The sequence below is a fragment of the Moschus berezovskii genome, chromosome 11, assembly GCF_049115385.1.
Source record: "Moschus berezovskii isolate FMDL1 chromosome 11, NW_MosBer_1.0, whole genome shotgun sequence".
NCBI lineage: Eukaryota > Metazoa > Chordata > Mammalia > Artiodactyla > Moschidae > Moschus > Moschus berezovskii.
The window spans coordinates 8,423,321-8,438,765 of record NC_142470.1 but is presented as its reverse complement, the minus strand read 5'-3'; the positions used below and the strand labels follow the sequence as shown (position 1 = coordinate 8,438,765).

Below are 15,445 nucleotides of genomic sequence, written 5' to 3'. Positions count from 1 at the left end.
CGGGGTGGTGGCCTGGTCCGGGCGTCCCCGCGCATTCCGCGGTGCCGCGTCACCGTCTCCTGCGGTGTTTGTCGTGGGGCTCGCGGAGCCCTTGTTTGACCACACAAGGAGTGTGCCTGTTTTGACCCACCCCTGGGACCCTGCCTCGCTGAGGCAAGCCGGCAAGCCTTTTCCTTGGCTTCCCCAGCTAATAAAAACTTGCTAAAGCCATTGCAAGGTGTCATCTCTCAGAGCGTTGAGGGTTGGGAAGATCCGCTGGAGAAGGTATAGGCTACCCACTCCAGTATTCTTGGGCTTCTCTGGTGGCTCAGACGGTAAGGAATCCGCCTGCAATGTGGGAGACCTGGATTCTATCCCTGGGTCGGGAAGATCTCCGGGAGGAGGACATGGCAACCCACTCCAATATTCTTGCCTGGAGAATCCAATCCCATGGACAGAGGAACCTGGCGGGCTACAGTCCATGGGGTCGCAGAGTCGGACACGTCTGAGCGACTAAGCGCGCAGCCTCTTTCCAGCTTGGTTTGAACTTGGATTTCAGGGATTGGACTCCTCGGGATTCCGGGGGCGTGGCTAAGAGGGGCGGAGCCTGTTGGCGTCCTGGAGATGATGCCTAGCAACGTCGGGAAGAGAGGGCCAAGAGGAAAGAGAGGGCCAAGAGGAAAGTGAGGACCGCGAGGAAGCTGGTACAGGCCCTGAGGTCCTCCCCGAAGGGGCCTCATGACAGACTCCGGAGAGGTGCGGGAGAAGGCTAAACCAAAGGCAAAGGGTGGGGGAGAAGACACCACGTATGGGTTCGCAGGGAAGGTTTTCATTCTGGAGAGGCCAGATCAGTTGTGCGATTCAGTCAAGTCCCTAGCTGCTGTGCAGAGAACAGAGGTCTTAGGACCTGCGGCTGGTGGGGAGGTCAGAGGGGTGGCCGGAGCCGGCATAGAGACAGAGATGGCAGTGACCCAGACGAGAGAAGAGAAGGTATCTGAGATATCTGTAAGAAGTGGGATAGACAGGGCTTACGGACTAATGGAACATAGATCTTCTCGCAAGACATTGCTGGACCCCCAGGGCCTTTGGCTTGGGGCAGGGCCTGAGCTACAGATAAGAGTTTTGGGTGTCGGTAGCTGGTAGAAGCTGAGGGGACCAGGCGGAGAGCAGAGAGCAGTGTGAGTGTGAGATCGTGAGCACAGGAGAGAGAGGCGGGACCAGAGAGGGGGTAAGGGGAGTGGGGCTGGGAGGGCCGCAGACCCCAGACTGTGCCTCCTCTCAGGCCCCCTTTCCACCCCTCCCCCATCCCGTAAAACACCCGAGGAGAACGTGTCAGTGGAGTCGGGATTGTCTTTGAGGCTTGCTCCAGCGTGCTGTTGCATGGTTCCAGGATGGTCTGGAGCATGACAAAGCTCCTTCACAACACATCCCAAAGCCATGGGTGATTCCCGTGCCAAAGGGGACCCTCCAGCGCATCTTTGGGACCACCCAAATCTTCCAGAACTTTGATGACATAAAACCAATGGCTACGGAGTCAACTGTGCCCCTCAAAGTTAGGGAATAGTGAGTGACTCCCTTGCCCAGGGGTCCCGGGTTCCTTCCCTGCAGAGCCACTGACATGCTGTGCAGCCTTGGGCCAGTTACTCTCCCTCTCTGAGCTTCGGCGAGCTCACCTGTATAACAGGGCTCTTCCACCTCAGCAACAAAAAAAAGGCTGGATGAGCTCCAAGAATGGCCATCATCCTCTCCCTGGGTCTCTGTCTACCCCTCTTGTCTTCCTACCCAAGTCCCCCCTCCTCAAAACCCATTCCCAAAGCCCCAGCTCTATGTCTTGGACTGGTCCCAAGTCAGGGCCGGCCCCCCCTGCCTCTGCCACCCTGCCCCCTACAGCTACCATAGAGCTCATCAGTGCCTGGAGCAAGAGGACTGGGAGATGGCTGTGCTTTTCTTCTCCCGCGCCCTCCACCTGGACCCCCAGCTGGTGAGAGGGAGGGCTTGGGTGGGCACGGGCAGTTGCTGTCCCACGCTTACTCTCTCACCTCTCAGAGCCACCGAGTCCCTGTGGGAGCTGCGTGGCAAACTTCAGGGCGGATCGTGGGGAGGGGAACGGCAGTCTGGGTCCCTTCTCCCTCAGGTAGAATTCTATGCCTTAAGAGCTGAGGCTTACATGCAGCTCTGTGACTTCTCCTCGGCCGCCCAGAACCTCCGAAAGGCCTACCACTCCCAGCCAGAAAACAAGGCTCACCTGGAGCGACTGGCCCTGGTGCTGTACCTGAAGGTACCGGCGCCGCCCCAGGCCCATACAAAGCACCCACCTCCCACCCTGCCTGCTGGCTCTCCCTCCAACTCTGGGGGTTTCCCTTGCTCCTGGGGCCAGCCCTGGCTCCCTGACGACCTTCTTGTCCCTGCATCTGTGTCCCCTTCTGCCACTCCTTCTCATGACCTCTCCCACCTTCCAGGTTCATGCACCCCCAAGGCTGGGTACATCCAATAGAACTTTCTGCAGTACTGACAATCATCACTTGGCACGATGATTACTGTCCATCCTGATGGCCAGTAGCCACGTGGAACTGTTGAGCCCTTGAAATGTGGCGAGTGTGACTGGGAACTAATTCTTTAATTGCACTGATATTTAATTAGAATCCATTTGAATCTGTATGGCCATGGGCAACAGATGGCTATTGTACTGGACAGCACAGCACAGAGTCCACAGGTTCCCAGCACTAAAAAGACACACGTGTGACTGAGGAACTAATTTTTGAATTGTACTGATATTTAATTTGAATTGATTTGAATTTCTATGGCTATGGCTATTGTACTGGACAGCACAGCCCTAGAGTCCACAGGTTCCCAGCACTAAAAAGACAAAAGTCTCCCCCATTTGTAATGCATAATAACGATGATATTAAGCCATAAAATCCCAAAAAAATCCTAACTCCCCCCCCCCATATTCACAACTTTGATGTCTTAGTTTTAAATGTCAATAATAATTCAATTCTGGAAATTCCCTGGTGGCCCAGTGGTTAGGACACTGCATTTCCACTGCAGGGGGTGGGGGAGGTGCATGGATTTGATCCCTGGTCAGGAACTAAGATCCCACTGCTGTGCTGTGCAGCCAAAATAATAGGAATAAAAATTATTATTATTCAGCTCTGAAAAAAGAGTCAGACATGACTGAGCGACTGAACTGAACTGAAGTGAAAAAAAGAAACATTCTTAAAACCAGACCACATGCTTAAACTGTCTGTGGGGGTCCTGAGGCCAATCTTGTTCTTTCTGTGTGCCCTTGGAAAGGTCACTTCACTTCTCTGAGCCTCAGTTCCTTCATCTAAAAGGGGAATGTTACCTAGTCCCAGTGAGATAAATTTAGGATTTTTTTTTTTTTTTCCTGCACCGGGCAGCTTGCAGGATCTTAGTTCCCCAGCACACATCCTTGCAGTCAAAGCACTGAGTCCTACCTACTGGACAGCCAGGGAACTTCCTAAGTTATATGTATTCCTAAGAATACAGGAATTCCCTGTATTCTTAATACAGGGCTTAACACGTGGAACCTTGCTCCAGGAAGGAGCCTGTTACCGTTAGGTCTGCTGTTCTGATCCACCTCCCAGGTTTTCTCTTTTTTCCCTGTTCCTACGTCTGTATTGCTCTCTCTCTGCCACCAACTCTATATTTCTGTGTCTTGCAGTCTCCCCAGCTCTGCGTCTCTTATGTCTGTGCCTCTATCTCTTAAAATCTCTCTCTGATCTGAAGGACTCTGTCCCCATCCCTTGTCATTCCACCCCAGTGATGGCCATCCCTCAATTCATAGGGGCTGCTGGGCTGGGGTCACAAGCAGGATTGATAATCTCCTGTGTCACTAGGGCCAGTGCCTTTTTGAGCAACGTGCCTTTCTGGATGCCTTGACTGTCTTCTCCCAAGCCTCTGAGCTCCAGCCTGAGAAATTCTGCTTCCGGTATCGATGGTGAGCACCCTGGTCAAGAGCTTGCTAGCCTTTGTCCCCCTCAGCATCCCCTTCCTGCCCCTCTCACTAGGCAAACCAAGAACTTTGCCCTCCGCCCACAGCATGGCCTGTCTCCTGGCCCTCAAAAAGCATCATGAATGCCTCTCATTCGTCACCAAGGAGGTGAAGCAAGGCACCACCAATGCGGATATCTACATCCTCCGGGCCAGGCTCTATAACTTCTTCCAGAAGGTAGAGCAGGGCGGGCAGGGCCAATGGGTGGGCCTCCTCCCTGTTTGGGTGCTGAGATTACAGGAGGCGGCCAGGCTATCCACCAGCTCAGAAGCCACAGCCCCCGGTGTGGTGGGAGCCCTGTCCTTCCTGAACCCTGACCAGCGCTGACCACTCCTGCCCGGTCAGGTAGTTGTTCCAACATCATTCAGCCCTGGCTCTCTGCCAGGCCTGCGCCAATCCCTGAAAACCACAAGGTGAGAAGCCTTGGCCTGCCCTGCCCTCATGGAACTCACAGGCCAGGGGAAACGGCCCCCAGCAAATACTCACCCAGGGACTGACTTCCCAATTATGTGAAGCAACATCAGCGGCCACCAGGCGCCCCTTAGATGTGAGACTTGGGGTCAGAAGGAAGGAGGGGCTGCAGGGATGAGAGACTGATGGGCAGGATCTTGTGAACCCCGGGGGACCCTGACTTCTTCCTGGGGAGCAGCAGGAACCTCAGAAGGGTGCTCCCTGGGGCAGTGGGCCTTAGAAAAGTCCTTTTGGCTGCCAGGGGCATGGGGGCGGCGGGGGCAGAGGGGCAAATCCAGAGACTGGACATCCATCTGGATAGGAGTGGGGCTCAGGGAGGATGGGCAGGATGGTGGCAAGGAGGGGGGCAAGTTCTTCAGACCTGACTGCGGGGCTGGAGGGATGAGAGTGAGGAAAACAGAGGCAGCCAGAACAAGGCCTGTTGTTCCAGTTTGACCAGGGTGCTTGGTGCGCGGGGGGCGGGGAGACTCAGGAAGGGGAGGAACGTGATGGGCTAGAGTGGGCAGGGTGTCCTCAAGGTGCTGGAACCAAGAGCCTCCCTCTGCTGGGCTCTTGTGTCCCACAGGTGACTCAGTGGGAGAGTCTCCTTCAAAGGTAGGAGACTAGTAATTATTGACAATTACTGTTGAGTGTTGGGATTGCAGCTGCTCCCTACAATGCATAGACACATTCTAAGCACTTTACTCACATTTGTCTCTAAGGCTGGCAGTAAGCCTCTGAGGTTAGACACAGCCTCTTCTCACAGATGAGGAAGGAGGTTCAGATGGTCTGGCTAACTTGCTCCCCTTGAAGCCAAGTCCACCTACTCCAAAGCCCTGTCCCAACCTCTGTCATCTTTCCCCTCCCAGTTTCCACTCACACCCAGAGTCTACACTGCCTCTCTCACCCTCAATCAATTACCCCACAAGACATGGGGTGCTTGCTAAAACTGTTGACTGACTGACTGACTGACTGACCTGCTCACCCAGTGGAAGGTGTTCGCCTAGGGATGTTTTCTGCTCATGCCCAGTCTGAATCTGTTCTTGGTTAGAGTTGTCTTGGGCTTAAAGGTCAGAGGTGTCCAGCAGGGTGTACCGGGGAGGACAGGGAGGACATGACAGTCATGGTCAGGAGACCATGGCCTCCCCCTACCTCAAGTGAGCCTCGCAGAAGTCCTGCATGGAGGAGGTATCTGTAGCCCCATTTTACAGCAAAAACCACTGAGGCAGACCTGGCTCACCTGAGGTCATATCTGGAAAGGGGCCAGTAGGGATGGGGCCTTGGATAGGATTTTCCCACAATGCTCCCTTCCTCCTTCAAGAGACGGAAAAGGCAAAACAGCAACGGAGGGGCAGGGGGGACAGTGAAGGTGGGTGGCATGGTGCTGGCCTGCCCAGAGGTCTGCCTCTCCACAGTGAATGGGAGAGTTCAGCTTGGGTGCAGCCTGACGCCGTCCCTGCCTTGCACCCTCACAGCCCAGCCTCTGCTACCGAGACCTACACAGTGCCTTGCTATTGGATCCCAAGCACCCACAGGCCAAGGTGCTGCTCCAGGTGATGGTGGGCCAGGCCGAGCAGGCACGTCAAGACGCCAGGGTCCTGGCCGTGCAGGGCAAGCTGCAGCATGCGCTGCAGTGCATCAACTGTGCCATTGAGAACAACCCTCTGGACCCCAGCTTCTTCCTCTTCCGGTACTGGGTGGGGACATGCTGTCTTGGGTCCCAAGCCCTGCCTTGCCTCAGATGTGCTGTGTGATCTCAGGAGAGCCCTTGACCCTCCCCAGGTCTCAGTCTCCTCATCTAGTCTCTAAGGGTCTTTCCCTGCTTGCCATCAGGACCGAGGGATCATGGGAGGTGGTTTCTGCTACTGCTTCTGGAGAAGGGGCAGGCAGTAGCCTGTTAACCTGGGAATCCTGGACCCCCAGGCCTGCTGAGCAGTGTATACTGGGAGGCTCAGCCCAACTCAGCCCAGTAGAGGAGGCTTAGCTTTGAATTTGTGCCCCCTACCTCCCCAGCAAGGGCTCAACACCTCATTCTGGGCCATTTAACCTCCCTGACCCTGGGTTTTCTCAATAAACAGTGGAGGTAAAACATTCATCCTGTGTACAAAAAGCCTTAGCAGAGAGACTGGCAGGCACATTGCTCCCACAAAGAAAGAGAGAAGTTATTTGTAAAGGAAAGTAGAATCACCAAGCCATCTCAGTAGCAATCGGGGAGCCACACAGGCCAAACCAAGTGCATGAGCAGGGAGGCCTCCCTGCCACCACCAGAGATCTGGGGACCCAGAGCTGCATCCACTCTCTGGGACACCCCGAGTCGGTGGGGGCACTTTGGCTCTCATACGCCTCTCCCGTAGGGGCACCATGTACCGGCGGCTCCAGGATTTTGACTTGGCAGTGGAGGACTTCCTGAAGGCGCTGGACATGATGAGCGAGCACCAAGAGAAGCTGGTGCAGCAGGCCCAGCGCCAGCTGCTGCTGGCCTACAACGACTTCGCCGTGCACTGCTACATGCAGGGCGCCTATCAGGAGAGCGTGCTGCTGCTCAACAAGGCGCTCAAGGACGAGCAGCAGGAGAAAGGCCTCTACATCAACCGTGGCGGTGAGTGGGGTCCCGGGGAGCCTGGCGAGAGCCCCTTGCCTCTCTAAGGCCTGTGCTGGGCCCGGAGGGAGGGAGAAGGGGCCGAAGAGGAGTCTCAGTGTCCCACGGACACACTACGTGGGGGAAACGTTGTCTGAGAGACCATCTGGCTACACAGTCCTTCAAAACGCTCAGATCAGGCATCTGGAAAGAGGTGCCCAGCTGCACGGAAAAGCCGCTGCAGATGCTGGCGACTGCCCACGAGTATTATCAGTTGCAGGCCCAGCTTCCTAGGGGGTGGAGCCAACTAGGCCGCGGCTCCTGCGCCCTGGGTTTTTGCGATCCCCACTCAGTCCCCTCGCTCCAGATTGCTTCTTCCAGCTGGGAAACCTGACTTTTGCTGAGGCGGACTACCAGCAGGCGCTGGCACTGAGTCCAAAGGACGAGGGCGCCCACCTGCGCATGGGACTTTTGCAGGAGAAGTTGGGCTTCTGCGAGCACCAGAGCAGGTGTGAGCCGGTGGTGGGTGGGGCGGGGCCGGGGGCGGGGCAGACTGGGCTATGGGCGGGGCCTGGGAAGTCTGGAATGAAGCCTCCTGCTTGGGCTCCCTGGGTCATGATGTCTCTGCCCTCCCAGTTAAGTCTCCTAAATGTCAATTTTATTTTCCAAGTTTTCGCTAAAAATCCTTCACTTTTTCTCTGAATATTGTTATGGTAATTAGGCTTTTTATTTTTAAAAAAAAAAGTAAATATTCAGTAACATAAGACTCAGAAAATGGAAGTTCCTTCTAATACCTGTCTCCCAGCCTCCCCTGTCTGGGTGAGTTTGGTAGAGTCCTCCAGATTGATTTCTACGCTTATATTAACAATTGCTATCATTTTACAAAAGTGAGATCGTGCTAAGCTAATATTTGACAGGCTTTTTTACTTCCCATGGCTGTTACATATAGGATGACTTCATTCTCCTTTATTGTTTGCAAAGTATTCCATTCAGCGGAAGTACCACAGTTAATTTCTCTGGACAATAGTTTGCTGATGAATTTGGGCTGTTTTCCGTGTTTTTTTTAATTGTAAATGATGCAGTAATGAGACCCAAGACATATGTTTCCATCCATTCATACTAGTAATTCTGTAGTTAGATTGCTGGAAGTTAAATTGTTGAGTGTGAAATTTTAACATTTTAAAGAGAGTCCCTTGGACTGCAAGGAGATCCAACCAGTCCATTCTGAAGGAGATCGATCCTGGGTGTTCATTGGAAGGACTGATGCTAAAGCTGAAACTCCAATACTTTAGCCACCTCATGCGAAGAGTTGACTCACTGGAAAAGTCTCTGATGCTGGGAAAGGTTGGGGGCGGGAGGAGAGGGGACGACCGAGAATGAGATGGCTGGATGGCATCACCAACTTGATGGACATGGGTTTGAGTGACCTCTGGGAGTTGGTGATGGACAGGGAGGCCTGGCGTGCTGTGATTCATGGGGTCGCAAAGAGTCTGTCACGACTGAGTGACTGAACTGAACTGAACTGAAGATGATACCCAATTGTTCTCAAAAAAAACAATGAACAAATATAAGCTTCCCCCAGTAAAAGTCTTCATTTCCCCAAACCTCCCTAGCACAGAGTATTAAACTATTTTTTAACTTTGCTAATCTATAGGCAAAAAAAATAAAATGGTTCTCTTGCACTGGATTGACTTTGCATATTTAAATTGTGGGTGCAGGACAGCATTTTTCATGTGTTTATTGGCCATTATGGTCTGCCTAAATTGTTCTCCCATTTGCTTTTAAATTGCCCAATAAAAACTTTTTGGTTATAAGAGTTCTTCGTAGGCTGGAAAGTTTGCTTATTATCTGCCTTATGTGGCAAAATATTCTTCCCTATTTGCTTTTTTTGTGGTGCTTTTGCTACTAAATAATGGGATTTATTAAAAAGCAGAGACATTACTTTGCCAACCAAGGTCCGTCTAGTCAAGGCAATGGTTTTTCCCGTGGTCATGTATGGATGTGAGAGTTGGACTGTGAAGAAAGCTGATCGCCGAAGAATCGATGCTTTTGAACTGTGGTGTTGGAGAAGACTCTTGAGAGTCCCTTATACTGCAAGGAGATCCAACCAGTCCATTCTAAAGGAGATCAATCCTGGGTGTTCATTGGAGGGACTGATGCTAAAGCTGAAACTGCAATACTTTGGCCACCTCATGCGACGAGTTGACTCACTGGAAAAGACTCTGATGCTGGGAAAGGTTGGGGGTGGGAGGAGAAGGGGACGACGGAGAATGAGATGGCTGGATGCCATCACCGACTCTGTGGACATGAGTTTGAGTGTACTCCGGGAGTTGGTGATGGACAGGGAGGCCTGGTGTGCTGTGATTCATGGGGTCGCGGAGAGTCGGACACGACTGAGCGACTGAACTGAACTGAACTGAACTGAATGGGATTTAATCGTGGTCAAATTAGTTTTTGGGTTTTTTTTTTTTCATATTTAGCTGCTGGGTTTATGACATTCAGAAAGCCCTTCCTATTCCAAGATCATAAAAATGTCCACTTATTTTGGGACTTTAGCATTTAAGTGTTGGGTCCATCAAGTGGGGTGTTGGTGGCAAGGAGCAGAAACTAGCCTGGTTTTCCCCAAACTCCCCAGTGAGGTCCAGAAGCCCCCATTCCTCCCAGGTGGCCCAGCTCAGAGCACCCTGTGGCCCACTGTGTCCTGCAGGCAGTTCCAGAAGGCAGAGAACCACTTCTCAATGGCCATCCAGCACAATCCCCGGAAGCCCCAGTACTACCTATACCGCGCCAGGAGCCGGCAGCTCATGCAGAACATTTTTGGGGCCCGCCAGGATGTTGCCACTGTTCTGCTCCTTGACCGCAAGCAACCCAAGGTGTGTTCTTGCTGGGCCAGGAGGGTGGGCTCCAGAGTCAATACCTCTGACCACCTAAAGATATGCCCTGTCCCTAAAAGAAACCTGGATTCCTAGAAGTGATAAGCACTGCTAATGCCAGAGCATTTACTATGTACCTTCTCTGGTGGCTCAGCGGTAAAGAATCTGCCTGCCAGCACAGAAGACACAAGTTCAATCGCTGGGTTTGGAGGATCCCCTGGAGAAGGAAATGGCAACCCACTCCAGTATTCTTGCCTGGAAAATCCTACGGACAGAGGAGACTGATGGGCTACAGTACATGGGGTCACAAGAGTCAGACACGATTGAGTGACTAAGACAATAATGATGCCAGAGCATTTACTATGTGCCAGGCACTGTTCTTGGAGAAGGAAATAGCAACCCATGCCAGAATTCTTGCCTGGAGAATTCCATGGATAGAGGAGCCTGGAAGGCTACAGTCCATGGGGTCACAAAGAGTTGGACACGACTGAGCAGGTAACACAGCCAGGCACTGTTCTAACCACTTCAGCTTATATCACCCTGTTTAACCCTCTTTAACACCTACAAGACAGGTTACATTATTGTCACCGCATAATCTACAGAGGGAAGAGGGTAGGGCTCAGAGAAGTCAGTTCCCTTGGCCCAGGTCATGGAGGTTGGAGGTTACACCCTCCTCTGGCTGACTCTAGAACCCCTGATCAGACTCAGAACTCCCTCACATAATAGTTCCTTTCTCAAGATCTCCCAATAGTTCGGGCCCAAAGGGTCTGGCCCTTTAGAAACAGCAATTTATAAAAGGGCTTCCCTGATGGCTCAGACGGTAAAGAGTCTGCCTGCAATGCAGGAGACCCAGGTTCAATCCCTGGGTTGGGAAGATCCCCTGGAGAAGGAAATGGCAACCCACTCCTGTATTCTTGCCTGGAAAAATCCCATGGATAGAGGAGCCTGGTGGGTTGCTGCAGTCCATGGGGTCACAAAGAGTCGGACGTGACTGAGCGACTGATGCTGAATTTGTAAACCCTTCTCTTCTTCGGCCCTGAGAAGGGACGCTGGCAGTCAGGCAGTGCCACACCATCTGCCCCTGTCCTGGCCCACACCTGACTCTGGTCACCTTCTTTCCTGGCAGCTGCTCCCGCTGATGGCCAACCTTTTCCCTGGCATGTCAGTAGAAGAGGTGCTAAACAGCCAGGTGGCGAACCTGGCTAGGTTGCAGCTGGAGCGGGTGGTGGAGCACAGCTTGTACACCAGCACCCCTCAGGACATCCTGGGGTGAGTTTCTACAGGAGGGCCCACAGACCCAGAGCTGGGGGACGGCTGGGGCTCAAGGCACCTACTTGCCTTTTCAGGCCACCATCCAGTCCCAGGGAGGGCGGGGTGAGTCAGAGAGGTTTACCCAGCGCTCTGACAACTCGCTTTGGCAGGCAGCTCAAGGATCGGGAACAGAGGGCCCGGGCCCTGATCCTCTCTTCGAAGCTGGATCCGCCTTTACTCGAGACTCCCGAGGAGATGGAGGCTCCTTGCCAGTTCCTGCAGGCAAAGCCAGAAGGCCCAGCGGAAGAGGTACAGGTTCCTGGGAAGGAGAAGGTAAGTGCACCCCACGCCAGGGCCGGGTTTCCTGGAGGTGCAGGGTGGACTGTACCCCAAGTCAGGGCTGAGGGCTGCAGGCTGGCTAGAGGCTGGCTCTGCCACCACTCAGCTATGTGACCTGGGCTGGGGACATGTTGCTGTGAGGTGGAGAATGTACCAGTAAAGGGGTACACCTGAAGGAGTGCAGGTGAGAATGGGGGCCCTCACAGAGAGAGGCTTCCTACACCTTGTCCACACTCACCTTCCCTGGTGGCTCAGACCATAAAGCGTCTGCCCGCAATGCGGGAGATCCGGGTTCAATCCTTGGGTCAGGAAGATCCCCTGGAGAAGGAAATGATAACCCGCTCCAGTACTCTTGCCTAGAAAATCCCATGGATGGAGGAGCCTAGTGGGCTACAGTCCATGGGGTCGCAAAGAGTCGGACACAACTGAGCAACTTCCCTTTCTTTCACCTCTAGTTGCAGCGAGGGGGGAGCCCCTCTGTGCTGCGGTGTGCGGACTTCTCATTGCAGTGGCTTCTCTTGTCACGGGGCACGGGCTCTAGGCCCACGGGCTCAGTAGTTGCAGGTCATGGCTCTAGAGCTCAGGCTCAGGAGTTGTGGTGCATGGGCTTAGTTGCCCTGTGGCATGCGGGCTCTTCCCGGACCAGGGATTGAACCTGTGTCTCTGCATGAGCAGGCGGATTCCTAACCACTGGACTACCAGGGAAGCCCCCAGAATTTTAACACTTGAATTCATTTCTAAAAACTTTTCATTGAGTGGAACATAAAGTACACGAATCCTCAGCAAACTGTTTGATGAATTTTCACGAACTGAATACCCCCCCATGACTCCATTCTCCAGCTCAACACATTCGCAGTTTTCCAGAAGCCCCTCTCACCTGGCTCTGGGCCCCTCCTCCCTCAGGGCCGTTCTGATTCCTAACACTGCTGACAAGTGCACGGGTCCTTCTCAATAGAGGATGGTACATGCCTGTTTGCCTCCGGCTCTGTTCATTAAGCTTTCAAGTCGGTAAGAGGCATCCAAGTTGACTGCTCCTCTCATTCCTGTGGACAGTTCCATCCTGTGGCTCTCCTACCATTTTATTGATCCACTGCTGGTGGACAGCAAGTAAATTATGTCCAAGGGAGACTTTAACCACTGAAGTCCTTGGAGTGCCAGCATCCCTTGTCAGGAATGGAAAAGGTGAGCTCTACCTTTTTCCAGCTCATGTTAGGAGACAGAGCTACAGACCTTGGGTCTGTGTACGCCCTGAAGTCATCATGGGCTCCCTGCTTAGTGCTCCAGAGCCCTGCCCGTTCCATCTCACTACCATATGTTCCCCGCCGCAGCCTGCAGGTGTGACCAGCTGCCAAGGGCCTGGCCGTAGACTCTCCCCCGGCCTGCCCCAACCTGGATTCCAGCTCTGCTTGTGTGCCTCTTAGCCGAGTGCCAGGCTGCTTAGGCGTTTCCTGGTCCAGGCAATTATAACAATGGGCATTCCCTCCCAGATGTGCCGGGAGATGAAATGGGATGGGGCAGGGAAGGTGCGGAGAAGCTCCTCAACCCCTCTCTAGCCATTTGGCAGGGCGCAGCACTTCACAGTGTACAGAAGCCTTTCCCACACTGGAATTTGCATTTTGCAGACAGAGAGATGAGGACCAAGCAGCCTCTTGACACTGCTTTTCTCATGTCACCACACCTGTCTAACCTGGCCACCCCCACTCCTGCCCAGTCAACTGCTCCATGTCCCCATCCAGCCCTAAACTGCAGCCCCCGAGGAGCTCTAAGTGGCTGGCCTTCTAGAGCTGCAGCCTCCCACGGCCTGCCAACTGCCCAGCCTGTCTCTGACCCTAGGAGAAGCTGAAGCCGGCCCCCAGCAAGGAGTCATCCTTGACCGACAGCTACATCAGTCAGACTTCTTTTGGCTCCATCTTGGGCTGTAAGTCCCCCCACATGGGCCAATGCAGCAGGGAAGGCAAAGGTCAGGGGTCAGAGGCTCCCAGGCCTGGGTGTGAATCTGGCCTCTGCTGCTTACTGCTGCATATATATGGAGTGGGAAGGCTCATCCCAGCTTTGCTGGGGATTGGGATGGGGGGTGGCGGGTGCAGGGACGGGGAGCGAGGGGAACCCTCAGGGATGCCCAGCACACAGCCTGGGCAGCCAGCTCTCACTCGAGGCACTTCATTGTTGCTGCCTGCTCCACCTTCATTCCCCACTCAACCCTGTCCCTCTTTTCTCTGCCCCCTTGGCCTCTCCCTGAAATTAGCCCACAGAGCCTATGCATGTCTAGGGGGCTTTTACCCTCAGTTCCGCCAGGTGCCAACATGGAAGGGACAAAATGAAAAACCCAAGAATGCGGCTCTGAGCCCCGGGAGCCGCTGTGGGCAGTCTGGGGAGGGATGGACGTAGGGGCGTCTGGTCCCCTTCCTGCCTTTCAGCAAATGTGTTGAGCGTCCCAGGGCCGAGCCTATGCAGGACACTGGGTGCAGGCATGAATGGCACAGTCCGTGCCCCAGGGGGCTCTCGGTCCTGAAGGGAAGAAGGTACACAGGCACACAGAGAACTCGGACAGTGCAGCCATGCCGTGGAGGGGAGTCCTGAGAACTACGGGTGCATTTAGCCCCCCTTGGAGGGGGCTCAGGAAGGGTCTTTAGGACCCAGGGGAAGTGTGGGTGGAGTAGAGCACAGAGAATTGCTGCAGGCAGAGGGCCAGGCTCTGCAGGTGCTGGTGGTGCCCGGAACACAGAGGATGAGAGGTGGCTGGCAGAGTGGAGGCCAGCGCTGGGCAGTGGGGACCTTCATCTCTGCCCTTTATCTTATGGCCATGACTCACCCGGAGGCCTCAGGGTGCCAGGAGGGTTGGGCTTGGTGAGATCTGGGAGGCCTTCCCCCTTGACCATACGAGGCCTTTGGGTCATAGGCAAAGGTGAGGCCTAGAAGCCTCCCTTTCCTGGGACTGTCTGGGGAAGGCAGCCTGACAGCTTTTCTGGACGCATCCTTCCCAGTCAGGACCAGGTCCACCTCGGAGACGGAGACGTCCAGTACAGGTCAGGAATACAGGAGCACTTCCACCACAGTTGTGACAGTCTCTGACTCCTCACTGCTAAGGACGCAGTCCTCAGACTCGGGGGACAGCAGGAAAGACCCAAGCCTGAACCACAGCCCCAGAGAAAGCAAGTCCACCCCAGGCCACCACCGGAGGCCCAGCAAGATGGACACCGCCCAGATTCAAAGCCAGAGGCCCAGCAAGACGGACACTGCCCAGATTCAAAGCCAGAGTCCCAGCAAGATGGAGGCCGCCCTCATCCACAGCCAGAGGCCCAGCAAGATGGATACTGCCCAGATTCAAAACCAGAGACCCAGCAAGACAGAGGCCGTCCTCAGCCGCAGCCAGAGGCCCAGCAGGACAGAGGCCACCTTCATCCACAGCCAGAGGCCCAGCAAGACAGACACCACCCAGATTCAAAACCAGAGGCCCAGCAGGACAGAGGCTGCCTGGAGCCCAAGGCAAAAGCTCAACAAGACCCAGGCCACCCAGGACTCAAGGAAGAGGCTCAGAAAGTCCAAGGGTACCCGTGGTCTGAGTTGGAGACTCAGAAAGGCAGCTGCCACTCAGGACCAAAGCTGGAGAATGATCCAAAGCCCCAGCAAGATCAACACTTCTTATGACTCACGTTGGAGCCCCTCCAACACTCAGGCCACCAAGGGCCAGGCTCAGAGTCAGAGGCCCAGCCAGTCCAAGGCAGCCCAGAGCCAGAGAGCAAGCCCAGGTTCCAGCAAGACCGAGGTCACCTGGGGACTGAACGCAAGTCTCAGCAGCATGCAGACTGCCCAGGGCCCAAGACAGAAGCCCAGCCCCGGCAGTGAGGCTGCTCTCTGAAAGGGATGCTCAGCCCCTCACTTGCTGCAGTGCAGGGCGATTCTTCCCACTCTGCTCCGCGCTGCGGCCTCTTTCAGAAGCAATCAGAACCTGCATCAACA

At 54.4% G+C, this 15,445-nt stretch overlaps 1 protein-coding gene across 1 annotated transcript; it reads left to right on the top strand.

Moving 5' to 3' along the window:
- Nucleotides 1–306: 306 nt before the first annotated feature.
- On the top strand, nucleotides 307–15,344 carry TTC16 (tetratricopeptide repeat domain 16). The gene is made up of 14 exons (XM_088841138.1): nucleotides 307–735; nucleotides 1,370–1,542; nucleotides 1,870–1,960; nucleotides 2,114–2,257; nucleotides 3,840–3,940; nucleotides 4,042–4,171; nucleotides 5,920–6,134; nucleotides 6,799–7,043; nucleotides 7,390–7,531; nucleotides 9,730–9,895; nucleotides 11,022–11,164; nucleotides 11,317–11,479; nucleotides 13,319–13,403; nucleotides 14,470–15,344. The coding sequence occupies exons 1-14, from the start codon at nucleotides 718–720 to the stop codon at nucleotides 15,342–15,344; spliced, it is 2,691 nt and encodes an 896-aa protein (XP_088697264.1). The 5' UTR covers nucleotides 307–717.
- The last annotated feature ends 101 nt before the right edge of the window (nucleotides 15,345–15,445 follow it).

Coding starts and splice junctions, on each gene's coding strand:
- TTC16 (XM_088841138.1), top strand. Junction 4,172..5,919: donor TCTATAACTTCTTCCAGAAG/GTAGAGCAGGGC, acceptor GCACCCTCACAG/CCCAGCCTCTGCTACCGAGA. Junction 7,532..9,729: donor TTCTGCGAGCACCAGAGCAG/GTGTGAGCCGGT, acceptor TGTGTCCTGCAG/GCAGTTCCAGAAGGCAGAGA.